The 15,201-nt window shown below is 54.5% G+C and overlaps 1 protein-coding gene across 1 annotated transcript in view; it reads right to left on the bottom strand.

Annotated features, from left to right (window-relative positions):
- The window catches only part of LOC143692431 (uncharacterized), a 230,170-nt gene that overhangs the window by 18,823 nt on the left and 196,146 nt on the right, over nucleotides 1-15,201 (bottom strand). The window contains 1 exon segment of the mRNA XM_077172663.1: nucleotides 12,854-13,867. Coding sequence (XP_077028778.1) covers nucleotides 12,854-13,867 — 1,014 coding nt within the window.

The following is a 15,201-nucleotide window of genomic DNA, read 5'->3' as shown; positions in this document are numbered from 1 at the left end:
ATGGGGGAAGGTGCTGGGCCAAGGCCAAAGGAGGCTCCCTGGCTGCCCTGCTCCCCTCGGCCTGAGGTGCTGAGAGCTCTGCAGCCCCTGCTGCCATCCCATCTGCCCAGGGCAGCACCAGAGCCCCGGCCTTGGGGCCCTCAAGAGCTGCTCCTACTCCAGGCCCACGGCCCATGCCAAAGCTGGGGCAGCTACAAAGCTGTGCCCATTTCTGTTCATTGCTGCTCTGATGGGGATGGATCCTCAGTCACTTGGAGGTTGCTGATGAATTTTACTGCTCCAGAGACTTCTTCTTTCTTGAGCTCTTCAGTTCAGGAATTCAGTGAGAAGATCTCATTAACATTTGTTCAGAATACCTGAACAAGAAAAGGCCCTGGGGAATATTTCAAGTTTTCAGTTCTTAATGTGGTTTATTAGACAGATGACAGAAGTATATTCAAAGTGAATATACAATAATATAAAACAATGCTGAGAGTACAGTTTTGTTCTGTTAAGTTTTATTTTCCTGTTTATAGATTGATCTCTGCAATTTTCAATTGATACTGATCCCCAGCAGCTTTAAATGCAGTTTGAACAGTTATGAAAATCAAGAGCCTTCATGGCTGACAATCAATCAGAATTTTTCCCCACCCCCTCCCGACCATTTCCCTCATCCAACCCCTGGCACTCCAATGGCTCAGGAATGGTGTGGCCAGCAGGAGCAGGGCAGGGATTCTTCCTATGTGCTGGGCACTGTCTGGGCAGCTCCTCGAGTGCTGTGTCCAGTTCTGGGCTCCCCAATTTAGGAAGGACATGGAGGGGCTGGAGCATGTCCAGAGAAGGGCAACAAGGCTGGTCAGGGGTCTGGAAGAAAGTCTTGTGAGGAGCAGTGTCTGAGGGAGCTGGGGTTGTTTATCCTGGAGAAGAGGAGGCTCAGGGGAGACCTCATCACTCTCTACAACTCCCTGACAGGAGGGTGCAGTCAGGTGGGGTCAGGCTCTTTTCCCAGGGAACAGGGACAGGACAAGAGGACACAGCCTTCAGCTGCACCAGGGGAAGTTTAGGCTGAACATTAGGAAATATTCTCCACACAAAGGGTGATTGGGCATTGGAATGGGCTGCCCAGGGAGGTGGGTGAGTCATCATCCCTGGAAGTGTTTAAGGAAAGCCTGGATGTGGCACTCAGTGCCATGGTCTGAATGACAAGGTGGTGTTGGGTCCCAGGTTGGACTTGATGCCCTCCAAGTTCTTTTCCAGCCTGGTTGATTCTCTGATGATTGTGACCCTGCAGGGCCCTGGGGAAGCAAGGGGCCATTGTGACACTGCAGGGCCTGGTGGCAATAAGAGGACCATGGTGACACTGTGTACGACATGGCAGCACAGAGCCAAGGGGCCATGGTGACACTGTGGGGCTGGATGGAAGCAAGGAGTCCATGGTGACAGTCTGGGTCCTGCTGGAACCACAGAGCCCACTGTGACCCTGCAGGGCCTTGTGAAACCAAGGGGCCATTGTGCCACTGTGGAACCAAGGAGACCCTTGGGAGAGCCTGGGGACAATGGAATCAAGGGGCCATTGCTCCATTGCAAGGACTCTGGAAGTTGAGGGAACAATTGTGACCCTGTGGTGCCCCATGGAAGCAAGGGTCCCTGGTGACACTGCAGGATCTTGTGTCACCAGGGCTCCATTGTGACACTGCAGCACCAAGGAATTCATTGTGGCACTCTGAGGCCCCATGGAACCAAGAGGCCACTGTAACCCTTCAGGGCCTTGTGGAACCATGCAGAGCATTGTGACAGAACAGGACCTGGTGTCATGATGGGGCCATTGTGACCCTGCAGGGCCCCATGGAACCAAGGGGCCAGGGCTGCTCCTCAGGGACTCCTGGAATGAAGGAAACATGTTTGACACCATGGGGGCCCTTGGGACCAAGAGGCCATTGTGACACTGTGGAACCAAGGAGAGCATTGCTGCACTGCCAGACCTCCTGGAACCAAGGATCCATTGTGACACTGCAGGGCGCAAGGATCCAAGGGACTTTGTGACACCAAGGGGTCCCATGGAACCAAAGGAACATTGTGACACTGGGAGGCCTCATGGCATCATGGAGACCATTGGGACACTCTGGGGCCTCATGGAACTGTGATGACACCAAGTTGTCTGGGAGTGTGGATCTGCTGGAGGGTAGGAGGGCTCTGCACAGGGCCCTGGACAGGCTGGATCCAGGGCCCAAATCCAGCAAGGTGAGGTTTAACAAGTCCCAGTGCCAGGTCCTGCACTTTGGCCACAACAACCCCTGCAGCTCTACAGGCTGGGGACAGAGTGGCTGCAGAGCAGCCAGGCAGAAAGGGACCTGCAGGGACTGATGGACAGCAGGCTGGACATGAGGCAGCAGTGTGCCCAGGTGGCCAAGAAGGCCAATGGCTCCTGGCCTGGATCAGGAATGGTGTGGCCAGCAGGAGCAGTGCAGGGATTCTTCCCCTGTGCTCAGCACTGGTTGGGCAGAAGTGCTGTGTCCAGTTCTGGGTCACCCAATTTAGGAAGGACATGGAGGGGCTGGAGCGTGGGGCTGGGGAGGGGTCTGGAACACAAGTCCTGTGAGGAGTGGCTGAGGGAGCTGGGGTTGTTTATCCTGGAGAAGAGGAGGCTCAGGGGAGACAAGGCAGCGTCAGGGCACAGGTTGAACTTGATGATCTCCAAGGTCTTTTCCAGCCTTCCTGATTTTGGGATTCTCTGAAACCACCCTTGGAGCAGCTGCAGGGTGAGCCCTGGGCCTCCTCTGCAGAAGCTCCAGAAGCCCAGGTCCCTCAGCTTCTCCTGGCAGCCCCAAAGCCCATCCTGTCACTCCTGCAGAGCCTCTGCAGCTCCTCCTCACTGCCCAGAACAGGGAGCCCCAGAGCCAGACACAGCAGCCCAGATGTGCCCCCCTGGCCTGGGGTGCCTCTGGCAAGGGAGCAGCAGCAGGCACTGCAGGAGCCTGCAGAAAATTCCTGCAGCACCTAGGATGATCCTGCTGCCCAAGGGACGTTCCCATGGGGCCAAGTCAGGAACTGCAATGGGGAGTGGGGCCAGAGAGGAAAGGGCAAACAGGGATGGGCTGTTTGCAGGGGAGGGAACAGGGCTGGGCAAGAGGAAGAAATTTGTAGCAGGAAGAGTAAAGAAAGCAAAGGTGCAGCCAAGGAAATGCTCAGGGCAGTTTGGGGGTGGTTGCCAGGCAGCCCTGGCTCTGAGCAACAGCGTCTGCAGTGGCACAGGAAACTCCCAGCTGATGGGAACAAACTTTCTGGTTTAGTGCAGAGGCCAGGACAAAGCTGAGTGGTTTCCCTGGTGTCCCCCAGCCCTTGCTGGCCCCAGGGGCTGATGGCATTTGTGCTCCCTCAGGTTCATGTCCCCACAGCAACAGCATGGGGGTGCTGGCCCTGCTGTGTGCAATGCAAACAGGGGCTGCTGAGGCAGTGCTGCCGTGTCTGTGCCTGCAAGGATGGGGCACCTGTGTGAGCTGGGGGAGAGGCCAGGGCTGCAGAGGGGGGATGTTGTTGGCAGCTGCATGAGGAGGCTCTGGGACGCTGCCCTGGGCTGTGCAGTGCACTGGGCATGGATCAGCCCCTGCTCTGCTGCTCCTTCCCGTCTGGCCCAGGGCCCTTGCAGAGCCCCAGCCATGCTGTTTGCCCCCAGCCTGCCCACGGCCAGCCTGGGGCTGCTGACGGGGGTTTCTGTGCTGAGCATTGGCCTGGCCGTGTTCTTGAGAGAGCCTGGGCAAGGAGCCTGCAGCCCCCAGGGCCTGGCCTGAGGCGTCAGCGCTGCCCCAGCAGTGCCCATGGCCTGTCCCTGCTGCAGCCCCGGCACTGCCACCCCCAGGGCTGTGCCCGGCCCCGAGAGCACTCAGGCCCTGCAGCAACACCAGGGCCACCAGGGCAGCGGGGCAGGGCCACGGCAGCAGCACCGGCAACACCAAGTGCTGCTGCTGCTGCTGCTGGGCACAGCTGCTGGGCCAGCACTGATCTGCCCCAGCTCTGCACACAGACATTGCTGCTGCAGCTCCAGAGAAGGCAACAAAAGGGCAGAAAAGTTCTGCAGTTTTCTGAAGAAAATTTTGTTGGGAGAGAGCATCATTTCATTTAAAGGCACCGAGAGTGCAGCCCCTCATTGACACAGTCTGTGTCCACAGGGAAGGTGGAGAGAAACAAAATGAGAAATGGTACAAACAATGACATTTATTTGTGGACAAGATTAAAAAATTATACAAAGGCAAAGAAACTCCAAAATGAACCCAAGGAGAAGTATCAAATATGACTTTTGTTACAAATGATTTGCAAACACTGGCCAGCAGTTTAGTGTTTCTGAAACCATCCAGTCATCAGTCTCCTCACTGCAGTCTTGAGCTCCTTGCTCCTCAGGCTGTAGATGAGGGGGTTCACAGCTGGAGGCACCACCGAGTACAGAACTGACAGGGCCAGATCCAGGGATGGGGAGGACATGGAGGGAGGCTTCAGGTAGTAAAATATACCAGTGCTGAGGAACAGAGAGACCACAGCCAGGTGAGGGAGGCAGGTGGAAAAGGCTTTGTGCCGTCCCTGCTCAGAGGGGATCCTCAGCACAGCCCTGAAGATCTGCACATAGGAGAAAACAATGAACACAAAACAACACAATGAAAAAGTGGCAGTAACCACAAGAAGCCAAAGTTCTGCAAGGTAAGATTTGGAGCAGGAGAGCTTGAGGATCTGTGGGATTTCACAGAAGAACTGGCCCAGGGCATTGCCATGGCACAGGGGCAGGGAAAATGTATTGGCCGTGTGCATGAGGGCATTGAGAAAGGCACTGGCCCAGGCAGCTGCTGCCATGTGGGCACAAGCTCTGCTGCCCAGGAGGGTCCCGTAGTGCAGGGGTTTGCAGATGGACACGTAGCGGTCGTAACACATGACGGTCAGCAGATAAAACTGCTCCAATGAAGAACATAAAGAAAAAGAGCTGAGCAGCACATCCAGTGTAGGAGATATTCCTGGTGTCCCAGAGGGAATTGTGCATGGCTTTGGGGACAGTGGTGCAGATGGAGCCCAGGTCTGCGAGGGCCAGGTTGAGCAGGAAGAAGAACATGGGCGTGTGCAGGTGGTGGCCGCAGGCTACGGCGCTGATGATGAGGCCGTTGCCCAGGAGGGCAGCCAGGGAGATGCCCAGCAAGAGGCAGAAGTGCAGGAGCTGCAGCTGCCGCGTGTCTGCCAATGCCAGCAGGAGGAAGTGCCTGATGGAGCTGCTGTTCGACATTTGCTGGGACTGGCCTTGGGGAGCTGTTCATGGAGAAAAGTCAGTGACAGGTTAGGAGGAACCTTTTCCAGCAAAAACAAAGCCTTTTCCCATAGACCCTTCTTGTATAACCCTCTGACACCCTTTTGAATTTCCAGCAGATTTTCCTTCAGCTCCAAGGGGGGATCCCTGGCTGGTGCTGGCTGAGTGGGTCATCAGGTTTAGGGCAGCTACACACAGGGTTTTTATTATTCAGCTCTGCTGTGCAGATGTGGGAGGAGGACAGGGACCTGTCCTCGTGTTCCACTTTGAAACCTTGTTAATACAGATGGCCCTGTGAGCATGTGCACCCCCACTGCCAGAGAGCAGGAATGGTAAAATCTGTTTAAATCTTCTAGAGATTTTACAGCTCCTCTTCCCCCTCTCTTGCTATATTCAGATGTCAGAAACTCTCAGCATTTCTGCTGCCCTCAGGGAGAACAGAGTGAGTTCTCTGAGGCAAGGTGGTGAGTGGAGAGATAGGGGAGGAGGTCTGTCTCCCAGTCCTGTTCCAGGATTCTCTGGGCTTTCATCATTCTTATACATAGGATGATCATCCTCCCATGTTTCCCATTAAAACCATCCTGACACTACTGAGAGCAGATGGATCCCCCACAGTCCACCAAATATCCATTCCTTTCTCAAGGTTGCAGCCCCACATTTGTACCCAGGGAAACACAGGGCTCATTTCACCAACCCAGCAGCATTTTCCCATCCTAGAACTTCTGTGCCTCACCCTCGGGCTTTCAGATAACACAGAGATGTTACAGGACAGGATTGCATCATGGATTGAAGCTCCCAGCTTGGACTGAAATCTCAGGGAGACTTCCAAGTGTCCTTCTGATGGCATTGGATTGTGGGAGATGCAGCTCCTTCCCTGGCTGCACTGACAGCATTGCCCAGAGCCGGGCCCTGGGGACAGCGTCACCCTGAGCCAGCTGTGCCCCTGCCAGAGCGCCCGGGGCCGGGCAGCTGCTCCCAGCCCTGTGCTCTGCAGAGGGAACTGGGCCCGGGGCTGCAGAGCTGCCCCACGGCTCTGCTGCAGCTCTGCCTGCACAGGAGGGGCTGCACGCCTTGGAGCCCCGGCCCTGAGGGCAGAGGCTTGGCTGGGGCACAGGAGGGAGGGGGCTTGTTCAGAGGGAGGGGCTGCACTGCAGGGGCTCCTGTGGGCATCTCTAAACTCTCCCTGCCACAGCATTGCTGGGGTTTGTTTTCTCCCATTGCCTGATCTTCTCTCTGCTTCCTGCAGATTTCCCTGCTGCAGGTGTTTCCCTGTGCCTGATCTCTCCCTGCCAGCACCCACAGACCCCAAATCTCTGTGCACTCTCCTTGGTCCTACAGAACCCTGCCTGTTTGCAGGGCACTGGCTGGGAGCAGGTTCTGTTTGCAGCTTGGAGAAAGGACAGCTCAGACTGAGCCTGATGGCTCCAGCAAAGGTGATGCTGCTGCTGTCCTTGGGCAGAGTGGCTGAAAGTACATTAGGGATCTCCTGTGAACCTATTGATCACTAAAAGTAACAGTTCAGATGTCTTGGGAACTTTTAAAATTTCATAAATAATAATTCATAAGCAAAATTTACCAGGTCAGATATTACAAGGAATTGTCAAAATTTATAATCATCCTTTAATATTTATCACCACGTCCCTACCATTCCTCAATAGTAGGAAACTGAATACAAAGTCTTAAGAAATTTCTTATATTTTTTCAAAATCCTAGTCTAGGAAATATTCTATGACTGATCAGAACCCCTCAGCATGTCAGAGCTTCATGAACCTTTCACCTCCCCTGCACCAGAAATACCCAGAGTTGTACTCACAGGCTCTGCAGGCATTGGGATGTTCCAGCTTGAGGAGATGGCTCCAGGAGCTGCAGCTGCATTGTCCTGCAGCCAGAGGTTCCTGTGCCAAGGGCTGGCAGTGATTGTGCCCCAGGCACTTCTCAGCCCCTTCCCAGCCCTGACTGATTGAAGCTCTCTGTGCCTCTGGGCTGTGCCCGGGCTGGCTGCAGGCAGTGCCCCAGCCCTGCTGGGCTGGCACAAGAGCTGCTCCTCAAGAGAAATGTGCTTTTGAAGCTCTTCTTGGTGACCAGGAGCTGCCTCTGTGCCAGGAGCCCAGCCCAGCTCAGCAGCACAGACACAGCACAAGGACTTTAATCAGCCTCTGGGGCTTTGTGCTCAGGGCCTGGACATCAGTCCCTGAGAGGCAGCTGAAGAAACCTCTCCAGAACTCCAAGGCAGAATCCAACTCCAAAGTTGCTTGGACTTTTAATGGGTCCCAGAGAGGGACACGACTGAGCAAGTGTCCCCAGGCCCCAGGCAGAGCAGAGAACTGCAGGCAGTGATGACAGGTGGGGACAAAGAGAAGCCAAGTCTTGGTGCCCTGGGGCACAGCAGGGTCTGTGCCAGCAAGGGCTGGGAGGAGACACCTTGTGCTGAGGCCCTGGGGCCTCCTGGCACAGCCCCAGCCAGGCTGGGCACTGTCAGCCCCTTGTGCTGCCCTCAGCATCCCCCCCTAGCCCACATCCCAGTGGCCTCAAGGATCTGCTGCAAGGAGTCCCTGGGGAGCCTTGCTCAGCAATGGCCCTGGGGGCTCCTTCATGCTCCCTGCAGGGACTGCAGCTTTTTCAAAGGACTTTGGCTTTGGCTTTTGCCTTGGAGTCTCTGAGAGGTTTGTGCAATCATGGCCTCCAATTATCTGCTGTAATTAGTCCCTGGAGAGGCTTTGTCAGTAACAACACTCAGTGGGGCTCATTAATACTTCAGGGTACTTCAGCTATTTGAAGTTACTTGGTGTTTCCCTTTTGATACAAATTCTGTGAGAGGTTTGTGCAATCATGGCCCCGATTATCTGCTTTAATGAGTCCCTTGAGAGCTTTGTACTGACTCTCAGTGCTGCTCAGTAATGCTTTCAGCTTCTCAAATTTTTTAAGGTAGTTTGGAATTTCCTTTCCATACTGAGACTCTGAGAGGTTTTTGGTCAATCCTGGCCTCCAATTGTCTCCTCCAAGGAGTCCATGAGGAGCCTGTGTTGGGGATGGACCACAGTGGGACCCATTCATGCTTTGAGACACTTTGGGGTTTTCTTGTGACTTTGACTCCTGGAAAGGTTTGTGCAATCTCCTCTCAGGCCCTGAGGTTCAAGGGCTCAGCTCCAAATGCACCACAGGGCTCATCAGGATGCAGCAAGTCCTGACAAACCATGGCTCTGCCTTGATTTCCCTCTGCTCTAATGCAGTTTATCAGGAATGTATCTGGAGTAATTTTTGGTTTGCTAATTTGAGATTTCTCAGCCAATGCATCTCTTAGTGCAGTGGGATCAGTGTTGGCTAATTACCATGGCACTCACTGGAATATATTTACTCATTTCCTGCTGTGAGATAGGATTAGGAGAAAGGCAAAGTAGTCTCAAAATTTTAAAAGAGTATATGGAAAAGTTTATTACTAGTAAATAGAAGAAAGAGTAATAAGGATCTGAACACTTCTCCTTTCCCTACAGCCTTTTCTTTCTTACTGACAATGCAAGGAGACAAAACCGGAAAGTTTCAGTCAGTTTACACCATCTAGAACAGTCTTTCTTCAGTTCACTTAGGGAGAGGAGTCTCTCTTTCATGCTATGGAGACTTCTCCATAAGAAAACAGTTCACTCGTGGCTCCCAATTCCCACAAATAGCAGCTGCCCAGGAAATCTGCAATTGTGAAGTCCCTTCCATTTTTCATAGCTTTTCCCACAGCTGTTTTTATGGGCCATGTCAACTTATGGGGTATGAGTTTAAAGATGAGCTGTTGAAGAGCAAAGATTCTCTTCATCTATTTCTGAAATCATCTTCATCTCTGACAACAGAGATCTTCTTCTTCACTCCCTGAGGGCACGGGATCTCATTACTCTTCTCTCTTTCTCTGTTTAAACTTCTCATGGGATCACAGCTACTTCAACATTTGCCGACTTTAGCATGGAGGTTTTTGCTGAACAAGTCATCTCCCCATATTTTCAAATAGTTATAGGAGAAAAGAGAGTCTGATATATTAATTCCATCCTTCTCCATAGCTTTACAAGAGGATTTCAGCCCCAAGATCAAGGCATCTCCTCATCCCTCCCATCTGGGACTCAGCTTCCTATTCAGTGACCTCGGAGTCTTCATGTTGCTCCTCTGTGTGCCTGCACTTTGTACTTTTCTCTCACTGGAGGGAGGATGGAAGCACTGAAAGAGTTCATATCTGACCCGGGGCCTGCAGATGGTTCCATGCCCCCGGCCGGGCTCCGTGCTTGCAGCCGGAGCTGTTTTACGATGGAGGTTTCTGCAGCGGCTGCGCTGGGGCTGTGTCAGGATGGGCCGCGCTGGGGCAGGGCCAGGATCTCAGCAGCCAGGCCAGAGCACAGCAGCAGCACGGCCAGGGGCCGATGGCTTCTCCTGCCCCTGCCCGGGGCTTGCGGCTGAAGCCCAAGGGTGGCAGAATCTTGGCCGAGCCGGCCCGGCCCGGGGCTGCTCCTGGGGCCCGGCGGATCCTGGCTGGGCCCGGGCTGGCGGCGGGGCAGGGCTCAGCAGGGCCCAGATGTTCCCAACTGCAGCCATGGCCCGGCCCGGCCTCGGCCCCGCGGCCTCCCCTGCCCTGCCTGGCAGCCGATGGGGCCTGGCGGGGTCCCTGGGAAGGGGCCCGGCCCCACGGCAGGAGCCGCCCGGCCCGGCCTGGCTGAGACGGGGCCGGGTCAGCCTTGTTACCTCTGTGCCAGCCAGAAGGGAAAGAGACCCTCCCAGGCTTTCCCATCTTTAACATGTGTCTTCACAGAGGCGAGTAAGTTTCCTTAGTGGTTTAACAGATTGTCAGCTCTCAAAGTTAATTACTGATTGGTTTTTTAGTCAGACATGGAGGAAACTGCTAGCAGCTTCTCTTAGAACATCACTTCCATGATGCCAAACCCTCAAAACAGCACAGAGCCAAGAGCTCCTTTGTCCATATGTAGTAGTCATGTGCCCAAGTCCTCAAAAACCCTTCTTGGGAGATCTCTGGCCCCTTTCCAAGGTTTTTTCAGCTGAAAGCATTCAACTCAGAGTCTAAGAAAATCACCAGCAGACATGGGCAGCCTGACCTGTCTGTCCTTACTACTTTTGTCTGGGAGCAATCTTTGGATATATGGAATTTGGGAAGCCAAATTCTAATTTTGGCCATGGACCATGGACATGAAGGTTGGTTCTTTTCCGTAGGAAGGAAGGAACAGGGCCCCAGTGTTTGCCAGGCAGAAGAGAGGTGACCACCAGAGGACAAGGCCAGCCAGAAGCGGCAGGTTTTTTTCTGAGAGAAACCCTTGCATATAGGAAAATTTTTAGAGAGAATACCAATTTTGGCAATGGACATTTAAAAAAAGGGATGGTTCCTTTCTATAGCAAGGAAAGCACGGAGCCCCAGTGTTCCAGGAGCTGATGAGAGGCGGCCTGTGACATTGCAACATCAGCCAGACCTGTCAGGGGACCCCTGGGAAGCCAAACCAGCCAGGCCTGTTCAATGTTCCCTCAGTTCCATGGGGCCCCACAGTGTCCCAATGGTCCCTTGCTTCCCTGAGGCCCTGAGGTGCCATAATGCCCCCTTGGTGACACCAGGCCCTGAAGGGTCCCAATGGTCTCCATGGTTCCATCAGGCCCCACAGAGCCCTAATTGTCTCTGGGTTCCATGAAGCCCCGCTCTGTCACCATGGCTCCTTGGTTCCATGGGCTCCAGTGGTGCCACAATGATCCCCTTGGTTCCATGAGGTCTCCACAGTGTCCCAGTGATCTCCATGGGAAGGAAAGAACCCAGCCCCAGTGTTGCAGGGGCAGTCACCAGAGGCCAAGGCCAGCCAGGCTTGATGGTACTGGCAGATTGTGCCTGGGAGCAACCCTTGGATATCCAGAATTTTGGAGGTGGAATCCCAATTTCAGACATGGACACCTGGAGGATAAGGATGCTTGTTTTCCATTGGAAAGAAAGCACGGAACACTGATTCAACAGTGACATTTGAGGATTTATGGGGAGTATTGGGGATCGTTTCTGCACCTCGTGACCCAACAGGAGCTTCTCTAATATTAAACGTTGCCTGAAGCTCCCACTGTGGTCATGACAGGAACCCCTGTGAGTGTCTGGGCCATCCCGGCTCTTTGGCAGCCTGGGCACTCCTGGGATGTTATCGTGGAGCCCCCGTGAGTGCCTGTGACAGATGGGTGCCTTTGCAGCCCAAGGTGCTCTGGGATGTCACCATGGAATGGCTGTGACTGCCTCTGACCACAGGGCTCTTTACCATCCCCAGAAACCCCTGGGAGGTCTCCATGGAGCCCCTGTCTCTGTGTGGGACATTCCAGCTCTGGAACAGCCTGGAGACTCTTGAAAAGATCCTATGGAACCCCTCTGAGGGCCTGTGACAAATCTGATCCTTAGCAGGCAACCATCGCTAGCCCCCTGTTGCTGTGGTCAGTTTCCATGGCAACCATCCCCAGCCCCCTGTTGCTATGCTAAGTCCCTTGGCAGCTCCATGTAGACCCCATGCCGGGGTGGTTGCCATGGACACCAGCTCAGGCCTGCAGCCAGAGCCCGTTGCCATGGCAACCATTGGCAGCCCCCATCCACAGGCTGATGGGATCCCAGAAGCACAGAATTGGCTGAGCTGGGAGGGACCCATCAGGATCCTCCAGTCCAACTGCTGGCCCTGCACAGGACACCCCAACAATGCCAGCCTGGGCCTGGCAGCGCTGGCCAAACGCTGCTGCAGCTCAGAGAGCCCTGGAGCTGGGACCCTGCCCTGGGGAGCCTGGCCAGGGCCCCAGCAGCCTCTGGCCAAAAACCTTTTCCTGACATCCAACCTGAGCCTGCCCCGACTCAGCTGCAGCCGCTCCCTCCACTCCTGTCCCTGGGCACCAGAGGGAAGAGGTTCCCACAGCCCCAGCCAGGGACCCGCTCCCAAGGCTGCTGCCATGGCCACCAGGGCTGCCACCAGCTGGGATGCTCGGTTTCCACGGGCCGGGCTTCAGCAATGGGATTCCCCAATTTCCTGCTCCCGTTAAAACCGCGCTGCCCTCGCTGCCCTCCCGCCTGCCATGGAAAGCACAAAAGGCAAAGATCCCGGGCTGGGATAAGAACAATTTCTTGGGAACAGCAATGAGATAAAGAACAAACAGGAACAGAAACAATATTGATAACAGATAGGATAAATAAAACTGTTTACAGAAAAAACTACAACATCAACAACTAGTTCTTCCTGGCAATGTATTTCCTCCTGTCTGGAAAGGACACCCTTCTCCCTGGGGAGAGAGAGAGAGAGTCCCTTTCCTGCCCCTGGCAATGACCTGAGGTGGGAGTGAATGTAATGACAGGGCCATGGCCACACCCTCATGTTCTCCAACCCCACATCATGTCATTGGCAGGGGCAACAAAAGGTACAGGTGTCTTCCCAGCATGGATCATGGGGAACATGGATCACCAGGGCTCTGACCAACGTGGGGTCTCCAATGGGGGGATAAAGCTGGAGCGGTGCATGAAGCTGTTCCTGCAGTTGGGGCACGTGCAGGGCTTCTTTTACTGGTGCCTCTGTTAGTGTCTGCTCAAGTGAGAGCTGCTGGTGAAGCTGTTCCCACACTGGGGACACTCGTAGGGCCTCTCCCCAGTGTGGATGCGCCGGTGGGTGACGAGGGTGGAGTTGTGCTTGAAGCCCTTCCCGCAATCGGAGCAGTGGAAGGGCCTCTCATCCGTGTGAATGCGCTGGTGCTGGAGGAGCTGAGAGCTGGTGTGAAACCTCTTCCCACATTCGGGGCACTTGTAGGGCCGCTCCCCAGTGTGGATCATTTGGTGGATGTTCATTTGTGTCTTCCTACTAAAGGTCATCCCACATTCCCCACAGTTTTATGGCCTTTCCCCAGTGTGGATCCTCTGGTGGCAGATCAAGAGAGACTTCTGCCTAAAGCTCTTCCCACATTCCCCACATTCATAGGGTCGTTCCCTGGTGTGGGTATTCTGGTGGGAGATCAGGTTAGAGTTCTGGCTGAAGCTCATCCCACATTCCCCACACTCGTAGGGCTTCTCCCCAGTGTGGATCCGCTGGTGCCTGATGAGGTGGGAGTTGCGCTTGAAGCCCATCCCACAGTCAGGGCAGCGGAAGGGCCTCTCATCCGTGTGAATCCGCTCATGCAGGAGGAGATCAGAGCTGGTGTAAAACCTCTTCTGACACTGGGGACACTCGTAGGGCCTCTCCCTCTCCCCAGCTTGGATGCGCTGGTGGGTGATGAGGGTGGAGTTGAGCTTGAAGCCCTTCCCACAGTCAGGGCAGCGGAAGGGCCTCTCCTCTGTGTGAATCTGCTGGTGCTGGAGGAGACTGGAGCTGGTCTGAAACCTCTTCTGGCACTCAGGACACTCATAGGGCCTCTCCCCAGTGTGGATGCGTTGGTGGATGACGAGGGCAGAGCTGCAGCTGAAGCCCTTCCCACACTCCCCACACTCGTAGGGCCATTCCCCAGTGTGGATCATCTGGTGGCTGATCAGGGTGCTGCTCTGCCTGAAGCTCTTCCCACACTCCAAGCACTTGTGGGCCTTCTCCCCATTGTGAAGCTGCCCATGGACCACCAGCTCTGAGCTCTGGCTGAAGCTCTGTCCACCTTCCTGGCTCAGGGTGGGTCTTTCCTCCTCAGAGCACCCTGGGCTGGGTTTGGAGCCCCTCCTCCTGTGGAATCTCTGGGGCTTTTCCTCCACGTTGGAATTTTGCACCGTGGAGCCACTTAAAATGGCCTCTTCCACGAGATTCTGCTGTGGGGATTTGTCCTCCCTGGTCTCCATCCTCAGCTCCTTCCCTGGGGGAGGAAGGACAAGGAGAGGATGGGATTTGCCTCCATGCCAGAGGGAAGGGGAAGGAGATCCCCCCAGTGCATCCCCGGCAAGACGGGGTTGGCAGCAGAGTTGTCCTGCAGCCGGGGGCTGTGCTGGGCTGGGAGATGGAGCAGGAGAGAGGGGGAAAGGGCCACTGAATTCCTCCTCACCTGCCTGGGGTTCCTGGAGCACCTTCTTCTTCCTCACAGCCTCCTCCTCCATCTGGCCAAGTTTAAGGGATGGAAAATCCTGTTTTGAGAAGAAAACAAGGGATAAGTATATTGAATTTTGTACTGGTTTGAAGGCAAACCTGGGGAGAGTCTAAACCAGGATTACAATTTAATAAGAAAATTTAGATCAAGGCAATGATACAGAAACACTGCCTTAAACTGACAGAGTCAGGATATACCCTGAAACCCTGCTGGTCAGGCTGGTGGCAGCAGTCCCATTAAATGGTGGCTGCAGTCCTGTGGGAGTGATGAACGTGATTCTGTCAAGCAGTGATCCTGTAGAAGGGTCTGGTCTTCCTCTGAAGGTCCAGTGGTGGTTCTGGAGCTCTTGTCCTCTGGGAATCCAGTAGGCAAGCTGCTCCTGGTGTTGCAAGGCTCACCTTATATGCAGGTAGGAATGCTTGGATCCTCCCCCTGGGCGGAGCATGCCACAATGGGAGGATGGAATTTGATCAGTCCTGCAGTGACACTCAATGGCCCATTCCCAGAAGATATCTCCCCTGGAGGGCGTTATCAGGGCTGAGTCATGGAAGAGATCAAGAACACTGCCCCACCTGTTTCTAGCAGTTGATGAAGATGGGGATTGAAAACATGGATTTGGTTCCATCTTACACTGCAGCCTGAAACAGTGGGGGAGTCCCTGCTCAGGGGGTGAACACCACCCCCCTTACCCAAACTGGCTCAGGTGTAAAACCCCCACCCCGGGAAGGCCACACACACAGGGGACAATGTCACACTTGCCCTGCTCCAGGGCAAATGGCATCTCTCTAATATTTTCTTAACCAGATTGCAAAATTATTTTGGCACAGTGAGTTCAGGGCACTGTTCTTTGACCCCAGTTGCCTTTGACAACAGCATGGTTCCTTCCTCTGAGGAGGTTGTGGGTCTCTCTGGAG

The sequence above is a fragment of the Agelaius phoeniceus genome (genome assembly GCF_051311805.1).
Source record: "Agelaius phoeniceus isolate bAgePho1 chromosome W unlocalized genomic scaffold, bAgePho1.hap1 SUPER_W_unloc_1, whole genome shotgun sequence".
Taxonomy (NCBI): Eukaryota; Metazoa; Chordata; class Aves; order Passeriformes; family Icteridae; genus Agelaius; species Agelaius phoeniceus.
This window is presented reverse-complemented; position numbering and strand designations above follow the sequence as displayed.